Source organism: Rhinolophus sinicus, chromosome 5, assembly GCF_057876585.1.
Source record: "Rhinolophus sinicus isolate RSI-liver-muscle chromosome 5, RSI-T2T, whole genome shotgun sequence".
NCBI classification, from domain to species: Eukaryota; Metazoa; Chordata; class Mammalia; order Chiroptera; family Rhinolophidae; genus Rhinolophus; species Rhinolophus sinicus.
Window position 1 is genome coordinate 72,281,599 of NC_142505.1, and position 20,105 is coordinate 72,301,703.

Here is a 20,105-nt window from a genome sequence, read left to right on the forward strand (position 1 = left end):
TCAGCTGCCCATACCTTTGGCACATCCTGAACTTCATCTTAATGACAGTGATGCTCCATTGTCACTTCACAGTGACACAGTCATTTCCAAGCATCTGCCTTGCCACCTCTCCTTCTGGCCCACTTTTTCTAGCAGGATACATAGGGCTCCTCAGCTGCCCGGAGCCACAGTGACCCTTCTTGCACTGTCTGCACGACTGCTTTCTACAATTCCATCCTTATCCTACTTGGATTCTGCAGTCCCCTAATGGAGCCATACCCTGCACTTCTGTCTCCTTCCCTCTTATTTGTCCAGCAAAGCCCCAGCTTCCAACGGTGCCTGGCAGTTGCCCATGGCAAGAGAAATTCATGTAACCAGGCTGACTACACTCTTTTCACCAGCATGATCTCAAACCTCACAGAGACAGGCTCTCCATACTGCCCAGAGATCCTGTGGCCCAGAGTAGCTGCTGTTTTTCCTCCCCAAGACCTTCACCTTCTCTCCACCCCTGCCCATTCCCACCTTGCAGATACCCAGACAAATACTGGCCCACGGAAGTGAACAGCCTCCACCTCCTACCACCTACAAGTGCACCTGCACCATCTTCCTGACCTATGTTGGAAGAAGTGTCTGTTCCCAAAACGTTCGTGCTCTGACCCCAGCTCTTCTCCCCTCCTCACAGCTCGGCAAACTGAGTTGTCTCCTCTCTCCTCAACCCATTAATTCCATTATCATCATTTCCAGCCTCACCAACATGCTCTATAATTTCACATCTTTAAAAGAAACCTTCCCTTGACCTCGAATTCTCCTTCAACACCTCCCCACTTCTCTGTTCCTCTTCACAGAGAAAGTCCTCAAAAGAGTTGTTGATTACTCTCATTTCCACTTTCTTTCCTCCATTCTCCCTTCCGACTCGTCTCCCCGTGGTGTCCACTACACCATTACATTGCTCTTATCAGGGTCACCCACCACCTTGTTCCCCAAAACAAAAGCCTCTGGACTCCCTTTGGGACCAGGACTTGCCCCACTTCTCAGCAGCACTTGACACCCCTCCTTGACTCGTTTCCCTCCTCCTCTGCTCCAGCTCTGCCCAGGGCTCTGGCCTCCGACACAGTGTGACTCAGCCCTGGCTGCACGGAATCACCTGGGAGCCTTTAAAAGATGCCCACGCCTGGGCCCACACCCAGGGGCTAGGGCTTCAGTCCAGCCATTTCTCCAATTCCCCAGGTGATTGCAGAGCGCAGCCAGGCTTCAGAACCACAGCCCTAAGTGAGCCAATCCTGTCTCCATGTCTCCCAGACATGGCGTACCTTCAGTTCAGACCTCTCCAACGAGCTCTGGATTTAAGTGTGCAGCTGTTCAAGATTCTGGGTGTCTAAGATTCACCTCCAAATGTCATGTGAAGGCAGGCTGGGGGAAAGGGGCTGCATGCAGTGCTGTCCCAGGGTGTCTGTGGCCACAGAGGGCAAAGCCTGAAAGGATGTTGCAGCCACGGGGAGGCAGATTTTGGTTCCACTTATGGACATTCCTTGTGATAGTAACGTCTTCTCATGAGCTATCTGGCTGCCTGCCATTGAGCAAGCTGAGACAAGGAGGCTCCAGTCAAGTGTCTGCCGCAGGGACCCCTCCACCCCATGGTGGCAATCCAGCCCTTGTCAGCTCAGCAAATCCCAGTTGACACTGTAGGTTACCGAGAGTGTCAGGGACATAGCCAGAAAGGACCCAGAACTCTGAGTACCCAATCTGGTGTGCTTCCCTTTATTACAAATCGAAGCCTCTTTGTGTCATGGCAGTGGCTGTGAGCTTCCCACCACACTGGAAGCGAAAGTCTTTGGAAACAGATCTCTGGGATTTTAGGGTCGTTGCCCTGCAGCTGCAAGTGTCCTGGCCACCAGGGGGCAGTGTGTCCTAGCCCAGTGCCTTTCCCTACCCAGGGGCTGCCTCTGCAGGGAGATCTGGTGGCCTTCCAGGTCTGAGCCTTGCACAGTCCCAAGGAACCAGACTCTGGGGTCCTCTCTGCTGGAGGACTGCCAGTACCCCCAGGCTGACCCTTCTTCCTTTGCTCAATTTCTGTTTCACTCTCTCAATTTTTTCCTTCACAGCAGGGACACTGTGTGCAGGCACTGGGGAAACGATGGGCAAGACAGACAAGCCCCTGCTCTCATGGGACTGACATTCTAGTGGGGACAAAGGACAATGAAGAAACAAACACTTAATATAATGTCAGATGGTAGTAAGTTCCCTTACTACCTATATATGTCAGATGGTAGTAAGTAATGTCAGATGGGGAAAAATAAAGCAGGATAGGGACTAGTGCATGATGTAGGTGAGGTGTCAGGGGGCTGCTGTTTTAGATAGTATGAATCAAGGAAGGCTCCTCAGAGGCAACATCTCAGCAGACACCTGAACAAAGTGAGAGAGGCTGTTGTTTAGATAACTGGGGGAAAATGTCTCAGGCAGAAGGAGCGGCAAGTGCAAAGGCCCTGAGGCAGGAATATGCTTGAAGTGTTGGGAGAAGCAGTGAGGAGGCCAGAGGGACTGGAGTAGAGTGACTGAGGAGGAGACAGGTGGGAGGTGGAACCAGTTTATTAGTGCCATGTACATCTTAAGGACTTTAATTTTATGGGCAACATGAGCCCACCAGAATGCTAAAAGCCAAGGGTGATGTGGTACAATTTTTGCTTTAAAAATATCATTTTGGCTGCTGCAAGAAGATTCTGGAGTGGGTAAGGATAGAAGCAAGGAGGTGTGTTAGAAGACTGCTAAGGGGTCTAGGCACGAGACGGGTGGCAGCAACAATGGTGGCAGTAGTGACCAGATGTGGAACATATTCTGAAAGAGGAATTTGCAGAATTTGGAGTATGACAGAGAAAGAAAGGAAGGATAACTTCATAGTTTTTACTGGACCAGGTGGATGAACAGTGAGTGGTGCCATTTACTGAAGTGAGGAAGGAGCTAGGGAGGTGGGAAAATCACAAGTTTAAATTGGGACATAATGATTTGCAATATCTAGTAGACATCAACTAGAGAGGTTGGACCAGGTGGTTGGCTATTATAGCCTGGCAATCTTGCGGGGAGGTCAGGGCTACACACATAACTTGGTAGTCCTTGGCATATGGGTGTTATTGAAAGCCACAGACAGGAGGGGGTCTCAGAGAGGAAGTGTAGAGCGGAAAGATCTGATGGCCAGGCTGGGGGACAGATGACGACCTCCCAAGGAGGTGGAGAAGCAGCAGCAATGGCGGAGGAGGGATGAGGCTGGGGAAAGTCCGAGTGCGCCTGGACCAGCGCTGCTCCTAGGTAGAGTCAGAGGAAAGCTGAAGAAACACCACTGATTTGATAACTCAGAGGTCTTTGGAAACCTTGAGAAGATGGAATTAATTCAGAGAATTGAAGTGGGGAGGACAAGAGCCCGACTGGAGTGGGTTCAAGAGAGAACAGGAGAGCAAGTCGAGACAGCATGACAGAATTCCTTCGAGGAATTTCACTCTCAAGGGGAGTAAAATAAAAGAGCCATAGCTGGAGAAGGACGTGCGGTCAAGAGAGGATTTCTTTAAACACGAGACTCTTACAGCAGTTTGTGTAGTGAGGGGAATGATGTACAAGAGGGGGGAATGAGATGATGGCGGAAGGGGGAGAACTGCAGCGGCCATGTCCTAGAAGGAGCTGAGTTCACTCACCCGCACACTCCCGGTCCCTGCTCAATTTCCTCCTCTCCGCCTACGCTGGCTGCCCAGGTTGAGCAGGGACGGAGGAGCAAAGTGGGGACTCTGACACCCCCACTGGAGGCGCTGCCCGCTTTGGAGCGGAGTACCAGGACACAGCCCACCTCGACAGTGTGGGGCCAACCCTGAGCCGAGCTGACCGACCAGGGTCAGAGGGCAGGGCCACAGGTCAGGCTCAGGGCCCAGCCAAGGGGCCCCTCCACTTACTTCCCTCCACTCCTGCCATTGCTTTCTGCTTTCAGTGCTGTGCAAACATAGCTTCAAATTTCCCTGTCCCCCCTTCAACTGACACCAACTCGATGTGAGCCCCCCACCAATTCCCTCAGCCGCCGATGGCTGAGCCTTACGCCAAACAATGCTTGTCTTCACGGCGGCCCTGTGAGACGAGCTTTATCGTCCCATTTTTCCGAGGAGGAAATTAAGTTTCAGAGACGACTGTTTCCAAAGGCGGCTTTCTTTTCAGTCGATCAATAGGAGGCGCAAGGGGCTGGGCGAGCGGCGTCGCGAATCCCAGGCCCCGCCCAGACCCCGCTCCAGTGAGGGGACCCTGGCGGGCTGTGTTTTCCAGCTCAAAGCGAGATGGGACTTCGTGATTGGGCGGGGAGGAAGGATTGGGTGGAGCTTCCCACCGTAGGAGAGGCCGACAGTGGGCGTGACTTTGATGGGGCGTGGCATCGGGTACCGCCCCCTTCCGCGGTCTCAAAGCGGACGGCGGACGCGGGGGCGGGGTCAGAACACCTCGGCCAGTCCCAACGCGGTTCCTTTGAGCCCGCTGCGGAGCGGCGCCCCGGAGGGGCAGAGCAGGTACCGGCGACCGCGCGGGAGTTTGGGGCTGGGCCAGGGAGGGGGCTGCTAGGGAGCACGGAGGACTTTAGGGGTCGTAGCCAGCACTGAGCTTCCTCCCGCGGGCGCGGGCCCCTGCCTTCGACCCCGCCTCCGCCTCCGCCTTCCTGCGGCGAAGCCGGCTGCGGCGGGGCCGATTGGCGCCTGCCCTGCTTCCTGCCCCCGGGACTTGGCCAATACGTGGGGCCCAGGCACGGGAACCAGGGGGAAACTGAGTCACGCCTGGATGTAGCAGGCCTGTGTGGGAGGCACCACTCCCACTGAGCCCCAGGATAAATCTCCTTCCTGGCCATGTTTTGGGGTGCCAACCCCCACCGATTTCCGCAGGGGCCGCACCCCCGCCCGCCCCCAACCCCCAGCGCCCAGGGGTCCCGCCCTGGCTCGACTGGTCCCGGAATGGCTAGGACCCGCTCCAGCCCCCTCCCTCTCTTCCCCTCCCCCCGGAGTCCCGAGCCCCCGGGTGCTCCCTCGGCTGGCTCTCTGCACAGTGTCAGTTTACACGCCTTATATAGTCCGAGCAGGCTCCAGCCGCGGCCTGCCTGCTGGGACCTGGGGGCGGGGGAGAGGAGCGCCGGCCCCTGACTCACCCCACCGAACGAAACTCAAGGCTGGCTTGGGGGGAGGCCGTGCCACATTAGCTCTGCCGCCCACTCCTGGATGAAAAGAACCTATAAGCTAGATGCGGATTCTGTTCACCCTCAACAGTCCCTGGAGGAGGGGGGTTGCTCCTGTCTTTCCAAAGTGAGACTTGCCAGCCAACAGCCCAGCTAGACCTGACAAGGAGAGGAGCCTGACTACTTGTGCCCTGGGTGTGCTCAGCATCTGCCTGTGCCTGCCTGGCATCAGTCCAAGGCTGGTGTATGGAGCTGCACGTGCTTGTGTACCCACCATACCAGCCACTCACCTTTCTCTCCTCTCAGGAGAAGGCACCATGGATTCCTTCAAGGTGGTGCTCGAGGGGCCAGCACCCTGGGGCTTTCGGCTTCAGGGAGGCAAGGACTTCAATGTGCCCCTCTCCATCTCCCGGGTAAGCCTAGGTTGGGGGAGGGTCTCCCTCAGGAGTCTTTGGGTGCTCAACTGTGTATGGGGAGTGTGGGAGGGATCTGAGCAGGAGTGAACCAGGGCCAATAGGCCAGGATGTATCTGGATCCAGAGGTGTGGGGGCACCTGCCATGAAGACTCCCAACTGAGTTACTGGAAGAGGAGCCCCCACACTTCCCCAGCACCGCACTGTAGCTGATGCCATTCCAGGAAGCTCCTGGGGCCACCTCTAAGGCTCCAGGTGTGCCCTTTCTGCAGGAGGGGAGCCTGAGGTCTCTAGGAAATGTCTAAGCAGCTTGAGGGAGCAATACTTGGAGCCAGGCTCCAGGCAGGGCACTCTGACTGCAGGCTCTCACTTCAGCCTCTTTGCCACCCAGGAAATAGCCATTATTATCGTGGTTTTCCATATGAGAGAACTCAGGGCTGAGAGATGGAAGGGCTCTTTCTGAGAGTCCATGGTCAAGCAGGAATTGGAATTAAGGCACAGGGATAGCTGCAGTCTTGTGGGTAGGACCCGGGGGTGGGTCTTCCAGCCTATGTGAGGACCTCTATCCTCACCCACTGGTCCCATACTGGATGCAGTGACCTTTGACCCCTAGTGGGTGTGGACTGAGTTCTAGGGCTCTGACCAGCTCCTGAGAGCCTGCCCTGGTGGGGGCGGAGCTGGGGGCTGGCTCCTCCCTGTGGCAGGGGGATTGCCTTATAAGCCAAAGAATGCAGCCCCACACTGGGATGGCCAACTGGTGGCTGTAGTCTGCAGAGCCCAAAAAGGCTGGCCTAGGCCTGGACCCCTGAAGCCCATCAGTGGATGCCTCAGCTGGTGACCACCAGTCCATGGCTCCAGTTGTAGGGCACAGAGAACAAACTTCCTACCTAGGCACAGTGAGGCCAGCCCTTTGGCTGGAGTCTGACTAGTCTGGGGGTTAGGAGGGGGTGGGGACTTCCTGCCCCCACATCCGCCTGTCCAGAGAGGCCCACTCAGGCATCTGGTGGGCAGGCAGCTATTGGCAGGAAGCCTAGGGCAAGCACAGCCCAGAAGGGGCCAGAAGGTTGTCCAGGCACTGCCCAGCCTTAGAGGTGCCCCAAGGCGGAGTAGGTCTCTGGGAGTTGGGCTTGGTGGCCAGGGCAGGGAGTTGGTTACCGTTTTTCCCAGGGACTTTTCCAAGGGGTTCCCCTGGAAACTGCCCAGTCAGCAGGGTAGTTAAGGGCAGTGGTCCCCCTAACACACACACACACACACATACATACACCCCTATACAATCCTCAAGCCTTGCAGCCCTGAATACCTATTCTGTATCCCCCTCCCTGGGAAAGTGCTGGCTAGTGTGGCTGGGGAGCTGTAGGCCTTGGCTGGCGTGTGAGCCTCAGTTTCTTTGGATGGGATGGGCAATGTAGTGGTCTCGGGGGTGTACTTTCAGATGTGGCCTGTTGGGGGCACTCTTGGCTCCCTTGTCAGCAGCCCTAGCATGTGGGTGGGACCACCATCTGAGCCCAGCCCTGGAGTTGGACCTGGGCCCTAGTGGGTGGGTGGGTGGGGTGGTCTTTTATGAGCTGGGGCGGTTCTCTCCCTCTCCCCTGACCCCAGCATGGAGGGAGGGACTAGGGCTGGCTGTGGGCCCAGGCCTGGGAGATGAGGTAACGTCTGGGACTGGGGGGTTGGGCTGCTCAGTGGAGCCCTCAGGCTGACTCACCCCCCCACCTCATGCAGTGTCCAGCCCGCTGGCTTTTTCCCCATCTTTGGTCTCTCTGGCCTCCTTGCTTCTCTCTCAAGTCACCATCCCTTCCTACTATCCTAGTTCTCCTGCTTTTCTCTCCACCGTTCTGACCACTCCCCTACCCCTCACGTGCTTCCTATCCTCCTCATTCCCACTCTTGGGAAGGAAGTAGTTCCTACTCCCCACCCCCCTGGGAACCAGCTGCTCCTGCCCACCCCAAGACCCCCCACCTCAGTCTCAGCCCCCACCTCCCAGGAGCCAGCCTGTGGGTAGGAAGTGGCTGAACCAGGTTTCCCTTCTACTGACTCACTATGACCTTGAGTAAGTCACTTCCCCTCAAGGGCGTCACTTCCCCATGTTCATTATGAGGGGTTAGATTGAACTAAAGGTGAGATAGGGGATCCAGGCTCCAAACCCAACCAGGGGGTCAGGGAGTCTTTCCAGGTAGGCCAACCTCTGAGTTGGGCCCCTCAGCACAGGTGGTCTGGCCCTACCTCTTGCTAGATGGGCAACTTGAGACAAGTTACTTAACCTCTCTGTTTTCCCGTGTGTCAAATGGGTATAATCCCAGACTACTCCACAAGGTTGTTGGAGAATTCAGTGGCAGTATGTGGCAATACTAGGTGCTCCATAAAGTCTTACTGTTTAGCAGGTGAAGAAGGAGCCACCCTGTCTTATACTTCTTACCTCTCAAGTGTGAAATACAGCCATCAAACCCATCTCTCCTTTTTTGCCCTAGTACTGTCATTCTCAAATCTGGTCCCTCTGTGCATGGGCCTACCTGAGGAGCCTCCTGGGCCTGTGCGTAGCCTGTACCCCCACTTCGCCACTCCCCCCGCCCCGCTGTGAAGTATGCATCTCTCTTCTATCACTTCCCCACAGAAAGCCCGCTCATGTCAAGTGGCTGGGTAGCCCTGGGGGCTTAGAGCCATGAACAGCAGCACTGTTCCGTCTTGCAGGGCCCAGTGGGGTTTGTCGAGGTCACTTCTATCAGGGACCTGGGAAATAACCCCACCCCAGGCCTTCAAACTGCTAATGGCCCCTTCAACCTCAAGGCCGAATCTTGGTTCCTCGTCCCCACCCCACCCCACCCCACCCTCTCCCTGCCTTCAGGACTTTATAAATGGACTGTCTCACCTCCGGGGCAGCACGTGCCATTCTTTTCACCAAGGCCCAGCACTTTCCAGAAGTCATCCTTGATGGTCCCAGCTTACGCTGGTGGAGATCATTCCTTCCAGCCTACTGTAGCCTCTCATTTGCCCCAGTAGCCTGGGATCCCCCACCAGAGCCTGAAGGATTGGAAGAATGGGTGATGTGGCAATTGAAGGCTTGGGATGACATTCATTTACAGCCAAGAAGCCCCAGCTGACACCATGGGCCCCTTTTAGGCAGACATTGTTCACTGAGAACTGGAGGTGATGGGGGCCTGTTCCTGGCTCTCAGCGGGTCCTGGCAGATCCCCGCAGATGGCCCCAGGACAGGGTTGTTGGGAGTGTTAAGAGGTCAGTGTCAGTACCCAGGGCTGTCAGGAAGGGGCTTGCCACATGCTGAAACCAGAGGGCATGTCTGGTGGGTGGAACAGCCTGGGCCAGCTGTGGTCGGAGCTGAGAAGCCTAGAATGTGGGGAGGTTCATGGAGGTGAATAACTAAATAAGCTCGGTGATAGTGAAACTCTGGTGAGACACACCCCTCCCAGATGGCTTTGGAATCCAGCAGCTGCCCAGAATATGTTGAATGAAGAGGCCTCTGGGTTCTGGAAGTGGGCAGCTTGGGCAGGTTGACTATTGTTGGCCTCAGTTTGGTCTGCAGTCTTGTGTCTTGTCTCTCCACAGCTCACTCCTGGAGGCAAAGCTGCACAGGCCGGCGTGGCAGTGGGCGACTGGGTGCTGAGCATAGATGGTGAGAATGCAGGAAGCCTCACGCACATCGAAGCGCAGAACAAGATCCGAGCCTGCGGGGAACGCCTCAGCCTGGGTCTCAGCAGGTATGCAGGCTGTGACCCACCGGCGGGTGGAGCACCCTCAGGCCTGGCCCGCTCATTCCTTCCTTCTTCTCCAGGGCTCAGCCAGCTCAGAGCAAACCGCAGAAGGTAGGCGACTGGCTTGGGCCATCTGGGCAGGTGGGGTGGGATTGGATTCACAGCCTCAGTGCCCCCATCTCTGGCCGGGAGTAAAGGACAGAAGCCGGCACTGGGGAGAGGTGGGGGGGCGGGCACTGGGAGTTGGGTTGGGGGCTGCCGCACGGTCCTGGCACCACGCATGTTTGCCTGTCTGTCCACGCTGCCTCTGCCGGCCTGTGCTACAAGCCGCATTCATGGGCTGAGTTCATCGCTCCCAAATGGGCCCCTTGAAATCCGAGTCGCCCCCTCTCCCCAAGCCTCATCCAGATGTGTGGGGGCGGGGCTGGAGTGCCTCTGTCCTCTCCGCACCAGAGGGGGTGCCCCCACTTCCCCCCCCGCCCCCCCCCTCGTCAGGCCCCGCCACCACCTGCCCGTACTGCCCTGCCCCCCACCGTGTCCGGATCTGTCTTCGCCCAGGCCCTGGCCCCCGCCGCGGACCCCCCGCGGTACACCTTTGCACCCAGCGCTTCCCTCAACAAGACGGCCCGGCCCTTCGGGGCACCCCTGCCCGCTGACAGCGCCCCGCAGCAGAATGGGTACGTCCCGCCTGCCCACCACCCACCAGCCACATCCTTAGTCTGTCCCTCCACCCGCTGCTGCTCTGTCCGCTCTGCACACCAGGCTGCTGTCCAGTACCGTGTGGCAGTGACCCCTGGCGGCTGGCTGCAGGCTCAGGGCCCATCCTAGGGTATGGCTCCTGCCCAGGCACTGCCCTATTGGAGGCTGGGAGTCATACAGCATTGACCAATGGCCGCCCGGGTTTGGGGTGTTGGGCCCACTGAGCCCTAGACACTCAGTGCAGCCTTGTCCCCGGTCACTCTGACCCCTTGCTATCTTTTTTCTTCCCTTGTGTCTGTCCCTTTGTTCCTTTATCTGTCCCATCTGTCTATTTCCTTCACAGGTGCAGACCCCTGACAAGTCAGTGAGCCCCCTCCTCTGCCTGTTTCTCTCTTCCTTCCTGTTGGCACTCTGGGTGGTGGCCCCTCCCCACCCTGGCTCCCTCTTACCCTGATTGCCCTCCTCCCCTCCCACTTATCTACCCCCCATCTACCCAGCAGAGTCCCAGCCTTGCCCTTCCCTACCCTCCCACCACCATGGCCCACATGTACCAATTCCAGGGAGGGGCTGCCCCCACTGCCTACCCCCAACATGAGGTTCTGAGCCACACCCTCCCCACAGACAGCCGCTCCGACCGCTGGTCCCAGATGCCAGCAAGCAGCGGCTGATGGAGGACACGGAGGACTGGCGGCCGCGGCCTGGGACAGGCCAGTCCCGTTCCTTCCGCATCCTCGCCCACCTCACGGGCACCGAGTTCAGTAAGTGGCAGCCCAGGGCAGGGCAGACTCTTCTCCTGGCCCCCAGCCTGGGTATGGGCTCATCTGGAGCCTGCTCGGCACCCTGTGACCCTCTGCCAGGGCTCAGGGCTGGGGTGGCCCTCTGTCTTCTCTTGGTCAATGCCTGCCTCTGCCCTCTCAGTGCAAGACCCGGATGAGGAGCACCTGAAGAAGTCAAGGTAACAGGCACAAGCACCTCTGTCTCATGTCCTGCCTTTCCCGTTCCAGCCACCACCCTGTGTCTGCTCCTGGGGGTCCCCAGCCAGGGCTATCCACCCTTCCTTCTTTCCTTCCTTCTTTCCTTCCTTCTTTCCTTTCTTCTTTCCTTCCTTCTTTCCTTCCTTCCTTCCTTCCTTCCTTCCTTCCTTCCTTCCTTCCTTCCTTCCTTCCTTTTTCCCTCCCTTCCTCCCTTGCATCTCTCCTTCCTTCTACTTCCTCCTCCTTCTCTCTCTGCCCCTCAGGGAAAAGTATGTCCTGGAGCTGCAGAGCCCACGCTACACCCGCCTCCGGGACTGGCACCACCAGCGCTCTGCCCACGTGCTCAACGTGCAGTCATAGCCTGGCACTCACCGGCTGGCTGCCCTCTCTGCCTCTCTCTCTCTGTTCCTCCTGCCCAGGGCATCCCCTGGTGCCTGCAGCTTCTGCCTATCTGACCCACCCTTTTCCTGCCCCTCGACTGAGCCTCCTGCTATCCTGGCCCTGGCTGCCTGCCTGGCACAGGGCCTGGCTCCGTCTGCCACTGCCTTCCCTCTTTGCCCTCTGGTACTGTTGTCTGCCAGGTCTGTGCTGGCTCAGGCATGGAAATAAACACTCTCAGCCCTGCTTTCTCTGCCTGTCTTCTGTCTTTCTGGGCTGGGTTTGTATTTTGGGTGTGGGAGTGTTAGATGGTTCAGACCCAGTGTGAGTCCTGCCAGTCTAGGTCTCAGTGGAAGGGGGTACCTGGCAAAGGGGGCCCTGCCATCAGAGCTGCATCTCTCAGGAATGAAGGGGCCCCAAGAGCTGCCCCAGAAGCAAGAGCCCTGCTCCACCTCCCAGCCCTGTACAACAGACCAGCCCGCTGGAACCTAGCTAGGAGAAACTGTTACCCATTCCTACCCCAGTGGGACCTGGAGTCTAGCCCAGCAGTTCTCATTCACCCAGGCATCTCCCATGGGCCTAGCAAGACCGAGGTTGGGGGGTGGGGCCACATTAGGAGCCCCAGCTGTGCAGGGCCTTGAATAGCAGATCTCGCAGCCAGGTGCCCAGGACAGAAGCCCCAGTACCAGCCTCAGCTACACCCCAGGAACCCTGGCCTGGTGAGAGAGTGGGTTTGGGCCTGGGGAAAGGTGGGTAGCCACAGGGGTGTGGGGGTGGCGGGCCCCTCCCAAGTTGCCCTGGGCTCTACCCCCTGTCCTTTGGGGTCCCTGGGCACCCCCCCTAGAGTCACTTTCCTTGACCTTGGCAGGCCCTACCACCCCCAGCCCCACCAGCCGCCCACCCTGGGCTGTGGACCCTGCATTTGCTGAGCGCTACGCCCCAGACAAGACGAGCACAGTGTTGACCCGGCACAGCCAACCCGCCACACCCACACCTCTGCAGAACCGCACCTCCATCGTGCAGGCGGCTGCTGGAGGGGGCACAGGAGGGGGTGGTGGCAGCAATGGCAAGACTCCCGTGTGCCACCAGTGCCACAAGGTCATCCGGTGGGTGGCCTTGTTCCTTTCCTACTCAGGCCTTCCCTGTCCTAACTCCTGGTCCTAGTGTCTTTCCAGCCTCTACTCCCCTGTCTTTCTCCCCACTCATTTCAGCTGCTACTACAGGAGGACGGGATTTAGTTTGCAGTTGGAATGGGGGTAGGGACCTGGGCTGGGTCCTCAGATTCTGAATCCTGCGTCACTTCCCCCCTCCCCCCTTTCCCCCACTCAGCCTCTATCAGCATTTGCCCCGTTGAAATGGAGGAAGTGCCAATGACGCATCAGAGCTGCACCCCTAGGCTTGCTGCTCTCAGACAAGGAAGGGCCTGCCCCTCCCAGCCCCTCTGCCTCTCTCCCTCCTGCTCACTCGGTATGTCTCTGCTAAGCCTCTGTTCTGAGAACAGACAGGCCAGAGGCCCCTCCTTTGTACTGCTCCCTGGGGCTCAGCAGACTCATAAAGCCCCCCAGAGTCAGTGTACCAGTTTCTGGAGCCTACTGAGTTCTCAGCCCTAGCCCTGCTCTCGAATGCTGTCAGCTCTGAAGCTCTGCAGAGTACCCCCATTTATCTGGGACCTTGGCAGATGGAACAGGCAGGTAGGACAGGGAGGGCCCGGGGTCAGCTCAGGTACCCTCTGGTCATCAGGGCTCATGGCACTCGGGGCCTCCTGCACCCCAGGGCTCCGGTTCCCTGGGTTCAGCTAATTAGACCCGAGTCAGCAGCCCCACCCAGTATAACCCCGCTCCATCCTGTCCCAATACTGCCTCACTCCCTCATTTCCTGTCACAAAGCAATGCAGCTTCATTATTCTCACTGTGACTTGGTAAGTCACCTCCTAAACCTGTTTTTTTCCCCTCTTTGGGAAATGGGGAGAATGGACTTTCCAGGCTTCAGAATAGGCGTTCAGTAAACCCCCTTGGGCTCGGGCCAGGAGTTCCCACCTCATTTGCCCTCCCTTCCCCCTCAGGGGCCGCTACCTGGTGGCACTGGGCCACGCATACCACCCTGAGGAGTTTGTGTGCAGCCAGTGTGGGACGGTCTTAGAAGAGGGCGGCTTCTTCGAGGAGAAGGGTGCCATCTTCTGCCCACCCTGCTATGACATGCGCTATGCACCCAACTGTGCCAAGTGCAAGAAGAAGATTGCAGGCGTGAGTGGGGCTGGCGGATGGGCAGGAATGCAAGTCTGACCCCGATGCATTGAGGAGTGTGGTTGAGTAGCTCCTGGGCCTGGGAGCTCTCTGTGGGTAAAAACCCTTGGGATCCTTCACAGCCTAATGAGTGGGCTGCTCTCTTGGCCTCACTTTGCATTAGCCAGGATCCTCTTAATAACAAAAGTGTATTGGTACCAATAACTGACAAGCCCAGGGGGCACTAACTTCAGATCCAGCTTACTGAAGGTCCTGAGGTCATCAGGACTCTCTACCCCTTGCCTCTATTTTCATCTGTGTTGGCTTCATTCCCAGCTTGCCTTTTCCCTAGAAGGTGGCAAAGATACAGCCACAGCGATTCCAAGTCACATCTTCTCAGCTTAGCACCACAGAGTGAGCAAGGGCTTCACTTCTGGGCCTGTTGATGCATCAAGAGTCCCAGTGCTGCTGCTCATTGGCCTGGCTGGTGTCGCATGCCCATCTGACCCCAAGCCCCGTGACTCTGATTGGTCAGGCCTGGGTGACACCCTTCCAGGGTCACAGGCTGAGAGTGAGGGAGGACTGGTTCCCTGAATTAAAACTAGCATGATGTTCCCTGAAGAAGGGAAGTAAGTGCCGGTCAGGCCAAAATAAGAGGTGTCTGCTGTGTCAGTGACATTGCATTGAGCTGCAATAACAGAAAACCCCACTGTAGAGATTTAAGCAGAAGGGGTTATACTTAAATTATAAAGATTCCAGGGCTGGAACAACAGCTCAAGAATGCCTCTAGTCTTTGCCTGCCTCTTTGCTCCCAAATGCTTAGCATGCAGACCTTTGCCCCCAAGCTTATCAGATCATGGTCACCAAATGACTGCTCAAGCCCCAGCCTGATATTCTTGTTGCAGGCAGGAGGGAAGCGGAAGGGACAAATGGGATTCTTTTAATGAGGTTTTGCCTTATAACTGGAAGAAAGGAACGCGCATCTTACGTCTCCTTGTTGGAACTGTTACCCTCTGAGCCCCTGGGCCACAGGGCAAACCCAGTAATTTGGCTTCCATGCTCCATAAGAGAGGAGCTCCATAACTCCATGGGAGTTAGTTGTGACAGACTTTTGAGAGGCTGGTCCACAGAGTCTGCACCCCTGGTGAGTGAAAAAAATAGGAGATTCAGAGATCAGTTGATGTGCTTAAAGGACGCAGGACTATTAAGTGGCAAAGCCAAAAATTCAGACTAAAAAACTTGATTCAAAATCCGAGTCTTCCCACTGAGGCTATACACACAACATAGCCTGGCCATGTTTCCTGTGGTGCCAGCAACCTGCCACCAGAGTCAGGCTTGGAACTTAGATCAGCACGTGTCATGGCTAAGAGTGACAGGCCATCTACCTCCCCCATTCGTTCTCTTTGTTAAGTGTGGGCAGTGTGTCCCATGCTGGGGACACCTCGGAAGAGACAAGTGTGGGTCCTGCCCCAGGAGCTCACTCTGGGGAGGGGGACATGGAAGATAAGATGTCAGACTGAGGCCAGAACCAGGGGAAAGGGTACAGAACAGGCCGGGGTGACAAGCTGAGGGCGTTCCTGTTGTTCATACATGGAAATGAAGCACAGAGACAGGCACAAACTGCCTAAGGCTGCACAGAGTGGGAGGGCTGAGCCTCAGGCCCTATTGACTCTAGCTTGGGCTCTTCCTGCCACTTGTGCTTCTCCTTATTCCTGTATCCAGAGGCGGAGCTGCCAGGTGTGGCCAGAGAACTCTGTGGTGATACTCATGTTAGTGAGCGTTACCTTGACCACAAGTGGTAAAGAACTCAAAATGATGGCAGCTTATTTCTCACTTAAGAAAGTCCAGAGGTGGGCATCTGGAACTGGTAGGCAGATCCAGGCTCCTGTGTCTTGCTGCACAGCCATTTGCGACACAGGCTTACTTTCCACTAACAGTTCATGGATCTGGAGCCTCAGCCAAAATTCCCACGTTCCAGCCAGCAGGAAGTTGAAGGAGAGGAAGGAATGGAAGGCCCACGGCAGCCATCTTTAGAAGATGCTGCCACCCAGCCTTCTGCTTCCGTCCCATGAACTCAGAATTCAGTCATATGACCCCACTGAGCTACAAGAGAGGCTGGGAAATTCAATCTGTTTTGGGCAACCATGTACCCAGCAAAAAGTGGGGGTTCCATCATTAGATGGAAGAATGGATATTACCACACTCTGTCACTATAGTGAGTTTATGTGGGGCACTTACTGTGTAGGCACCCAGCTTCACAATCACACTACAAAGTCAGTTTGGTTATTCCCATCTTACAGATGAGGGAATTTTGCCCAAGATCACAGCCAGTTCCCTGCCAACGTAGGCCACACCCTATTGGACTGTTTTAGAAGAATGGGCTGGATCCCAGGACCCCTTGAGCTGGGCATCTGGGTTTGCTAACTACAGATCAAGGCCCTAATTTTTTTTTAATTAGTTTCAGGTGTAGGGGCCCTACTGTTCTGCCTGCCTTACACTGTTCTCTTGTCCTGCCTCCTGCCCCCCCCCCCCCAAGTGCTGGGGGACAGGGTTATCACCCAGGCCACAGATGAGGAGCTGGCTTGGCTCCTGAATCCTGGAGTAAGCTTTGATGCGAAACCCTTCTCCTGCTCCTGCCCCAGCCCGGGCCAGTGATTCCACAGAGAGGCCCTGAGACCTCAGCTTCCCCTCTTGCAGGGATTCTAGAGCCTGACAGCCTAGGGAACCCCCACCTCACCCTTGGAATGGGGGACAGGAGGATGACCTCCCCAACCTGCCATGAGCTCTGTTCTCTTCCTGCGTCTGGTGCTGGGGACTCTGTGCTTGGAGCTCAGTGTGGAGCACGGGGAGGCACAGGGTGATCACATTGTGAGTGGAGTTGGAGAGAAACTGGAGGATGGGGACACATTAGAGGGGGGAGCCATGCTGGTCTGGTGACCATCTGGGACCCTGTGTTCTCAAGGCTCACCACTCACCACTAGACCCCTTCATCCCAGTAATCCAACCACAGGTGCTATCCCATTTTGCCAACGTGGTGTTCTCCCCACTCTACCCCACCCCTTCTACCTCAGGGCCTTTGCACAGACTTGTCTGCCAGGAACACTAGCCCCCTCTTACCTCGTTCCTTCTCATTTGGGACTCAAACATCGCTCTCTCAGGAATACCTTCCCTGATGCCCACCTTCCCCACCAGGCCAGATACCCCACAGTTTACTCACTACCCCCCAGTCCTTTTGTCCCATCTCTTCCGGAGATGTGAACTCCGTGGGCTGGACTAGGGAAGGTGGTCAGTCAACACTTAAAGGAGTGAATGGAAGTGGCCTGTAAGCTGACTTAAAACATGAGTAGGAATTAACTTGGAGAAGGATCAGGAAGTGCTGCAAGCAGAGGAAATAGCTTGTGTCACAAGACAACACCTGGGAAAGTGTGAGGTGAGGCAGGAGAGGTGGCAGGGGCCGTGTTAGGAATTTGGAGCTGGGACTGGTGAAGACAGGTGTGCCTCAGCAAGCTGCTGGGGCCAGGGTTGGGGCAATGGGGGTGGGAGAGGCAGACAGGTTTAGGAAACTAGGTAAAATAGACGTTGATAACTGTCTCACAGGTTCTTGTGAATACTGTCAGAAGCCTGCCTCCCTGCCACGTGCTCACTGGGCCCAGCTCTGGGCCTGCCCAAGCCCCTGTCTTACCAGCAGACAGCTGACCTTCACCTTCACATTTTGCTCCTTGAAAAGAGGCAACTCTAGGCAGTGAGAAGAGTCAGCCAGAGGTGGGCACAAAACTGATTTCTGCCATCCATTGGCTGGGTGACCTGGGTCAGGTTACTTTCTCTGGACCTCACTAAAATGAGGGTGGCAGTAAGTCCTGGCCAGGGTGGTTGTGTGGTGTATGTGAGATGAGACATAGATGTACAGGGCACGAGTGGGCCATCTTGAGAGCTAGATGCTGCCTACACTTAGATCTAACTTGGTCCATACCGTCATTTTTAAGTGAAGGGCCAGAATTTAAAAATCAGATTTCATTTTAGTGCATAGATTTCAACCTGAGCTCTCCAGGCATTCCTGAATGAAGCAGTCAGCACACCCCTACAGGCAGGATAGCTGCTCCCCGTGACACAGTCCCCACCCTGCCCTATCTTGTATACCGCCTGGCCCTGGCAGGCACTGGGTCTGGGAGTCCCAGCTTCAAATGTGGGCCCTCATGACAATCCTGCCAAGAATGGGATTAGGTTCCCAGTTCACAAGAGAAGGAACCAAGTGTCGGGCTAAAGCTGATGGCCAAGAAGAAAAGCTGAACCCACAGATCTGACCCCCCTCAAGGCTCCACACTGCCCTCTGCCTGCTCCAGGTCTGAATGCTGCTGCCATGATTGGCCGGAGGTGGGAGTGGGGGCTGCTGAGACTCTGCTTCCAACCTTTAACAGTGGAGCAGGTCAACTGAGAACTCTTGAGTACCCACAGGGCCAGGCTCTGGTGGGAGATAATAGGACAGCTGATGTTTCCTGTCTTCCAGGACCTTACATTGGAGCGGGGGTGGGGGCGGTGGGCAGGTGATAAGCAATAGACCTAACAGTTAAATTACCTGTAGTATGCTAGTAAGAGGCATCTTATGGGAAATGGAAAGTGCAGGTTAAAGGTTTTGGGAGAGTGGCATTGGGAAGGCGGGTTGGAGTATGAACCGGTGTTGTCACAGTAGGCCTCATGGATAAGGTGACACCTGAGCAGAAATTTGAAGGAGGTAAGGGCTGAGGCTTGCAAATATCCAGCAGAGCAATCCAGGCAGAGGGGACAGCTGGTGTGGAACCCTAAGATGGGGTGCCTGATACTTCAAACAGGCGAGAAGCTGTTGGGGGAGCAGAGGGACAGACCAGACCTGCTAGCCTCTGGGCCCTCACAGGGCTCTGGGTTTTGCTTGGAAATGTGGAGCAGAGGGGGATGTGGCCTGGCCCTTGCTGACGTTAGTAGGAGCAGAGGAAGGAGCATAGAAGCTGGTTTTGTGTGATGTCTGAGGCTCATATCCTGAATTAGGGAGGCTGTGCAAAGTGGTCAGAATCTGGATGCCTCTTGAAGAGTAACCCAAAAGGATTTTCTGGTGGAACTGATGGGGGGTATAAGAGAAAGGGGAATTTGGCCCGTGCAGATGGAAGGATGGAGTTGCCAAAAATAGACGGGGACAGCTGTGGGAGGATCGGGTTTGGAATGTGGAGATTGGGAACTGAGCTTTGGACATGGCGAGTCAGAGGCATGGTGGACATCACGGTGAGACCTCGGGAGGAAATAGGGAGGATGTGTGTGCAGACATAACATTACCATAAGAAGGAAGAGGGCCCAGGGCCCACCTCCGTGTATCCCCTGCTCTGGAGAGGAAGGAGGGGACTGAGCTGCCAGGTAACTGTTGCCTCCTCCCAGGAAATCATGCATGCCCTGAAGATGACCTGGCATGTGCATTGTTTCACCTGCACGGCCTGCAAGACACCCATTCGGAACAGGGCCTTTTACATGGAGGAAGGGGCGCCCTACTGCGAGCGAGGTAAGGGGGCAGGGCCAGGTAAAAGGGGCGGGGCGAGAGCAGGCAAAAACCCAGCCCTCACCTTCTCTCTGCCTCCATTTCCCCCCAGACTATGAGAAGATGTTTGGCACAAAATGCCGAGGCTGTGATTTCAAGATCGACGCTGGGGACCGCTTCCTGGAGGCACTGGGCTTCAGCTGGCATGACACATGCTTCGTGTGCGCAGTGAGTGCCCTCTCAGACTCGGGCCCCACCCCCAGTGCCCTGTGTTCTTCACCCACCACCTGCCTTTTAGATTCATGAAAGGTTGGGAAGGGGCCTCTCCTGCCTCCCCCCAACCCCAAGGGACTGGACCTTGGCTGTCCCCAGATATGTCAGATCAACCTGGAAGGAAAGACTTTCTACTCCAAGAAGGACAAGCCCCTTTGCAAGAGCCACGCCTTCTCCCACGTTTGAGCCCCTGCAGCCCACTGCTGCCCCGCTGCCCAGCCGGAGGGGTCACTGGCTCTGGAGTCATCGTCTCAGATTTCTGGGTAGGGCTGGCAAAGGTCACCCCAATCCCAACTCCTGGCCCGAGCCTGGGGTTCCCTGAGCCCTGCCCCACCCCCTCACTTCCCCCCACTCCCTTCACCATCACAAACCGGTGCTGGCCACACCAGCCCCTGTTCACATCCAGTGCCACAATAAACCTGCATCCAGCTGTGTCCTGTGTGTACTTCCCCTACTTGGCAGGAATGGTGGGATCTGAGGCACATAGAAGAGTAGATGAAGCTGATTTTCCTAGGGCTGACCATCCTGAAGGTACTTGTGAAAGGGTCATGGAGGACTCATGGTCAGCAGGAAGAGAGGAAGGGGGATCCCATGTGCTGGGCCCAGATGCCCACAGAAGTGAGGGGAGCCTGGTCTGGCCTGGTGTGGAAGTTGGAGAAGAGGAGTTGGGGTGATGTGCAGAGATGGGACTCGGAGGTCCCAGCTGCCATCTGTCTGCCAGAGAGCTGCTGCAGGGGGCTGGAGAGGGAGGCCCCCAGGTTCTGGGCTGCCACAGTGGCAG

At 56.4% G+C, this 20,105-nt stretch overlaps 1 protein-coding gene across 3 annotated transcripts; it reads left to right on the top strand.

Annotated features, from left to right (window-relative positions):
* The first annotated feature begins 4,379 nt into the window (after positions 1-4,379).
* PDLIM7 (PDZ and LIM domain 7) lies at positions 4,380-19,758 on the top strand. 3 transcript variants are annotated; one of them, XM_019711041.3, is made up of 13 exons: positions 4,380-4,508; positions 5,468-5,574; positions 9,136-9,287; positions 9,362-9,392; positions 9,840-9,958; positions 10,602-10,738; positions 10,899-10,935; positions 11,990-12,051; positions 12,201-12,438; positions 13,395-13,575; positions 18,955-19,075; positions 19,164-19,279; positions 19,424-19,758. In XM_019711041.3, exons 2-13 carry the CDS (start codon positions 5,479-5,481, stop codon positions 19,508-19,510), a joined length of 1,377 nt encoding a protein of 458 aa, XP_019566600.1. In that variant the 5' UTR covers positions 4,380-4,508; positions 5,468-5,478; the 3' UTR covers positions 19,511-19,758. The 3 variants fall into 3 exon arrangements, with proteins under 3 accessions (XP_019566600.1, XP_019566601.1, XP_019566602.1); XM_019711042.3 differs by lacking the exon at positions 9,840-9,958 and adding an exon at positions 10,324-10,340; XM_019711043.3 differs by lacking the exons at positions 11,990-12,051; positions 12,201-12,438; positions 13,395-13,575; ... (1 more) ...; positions 19,164-19,279; positions 19,424-19,758 and adding an exon at positions 11,218-11,579.
* The last annotated feature ends 347 nt before the right edge of the window (positions 19,759-20,105 follow it).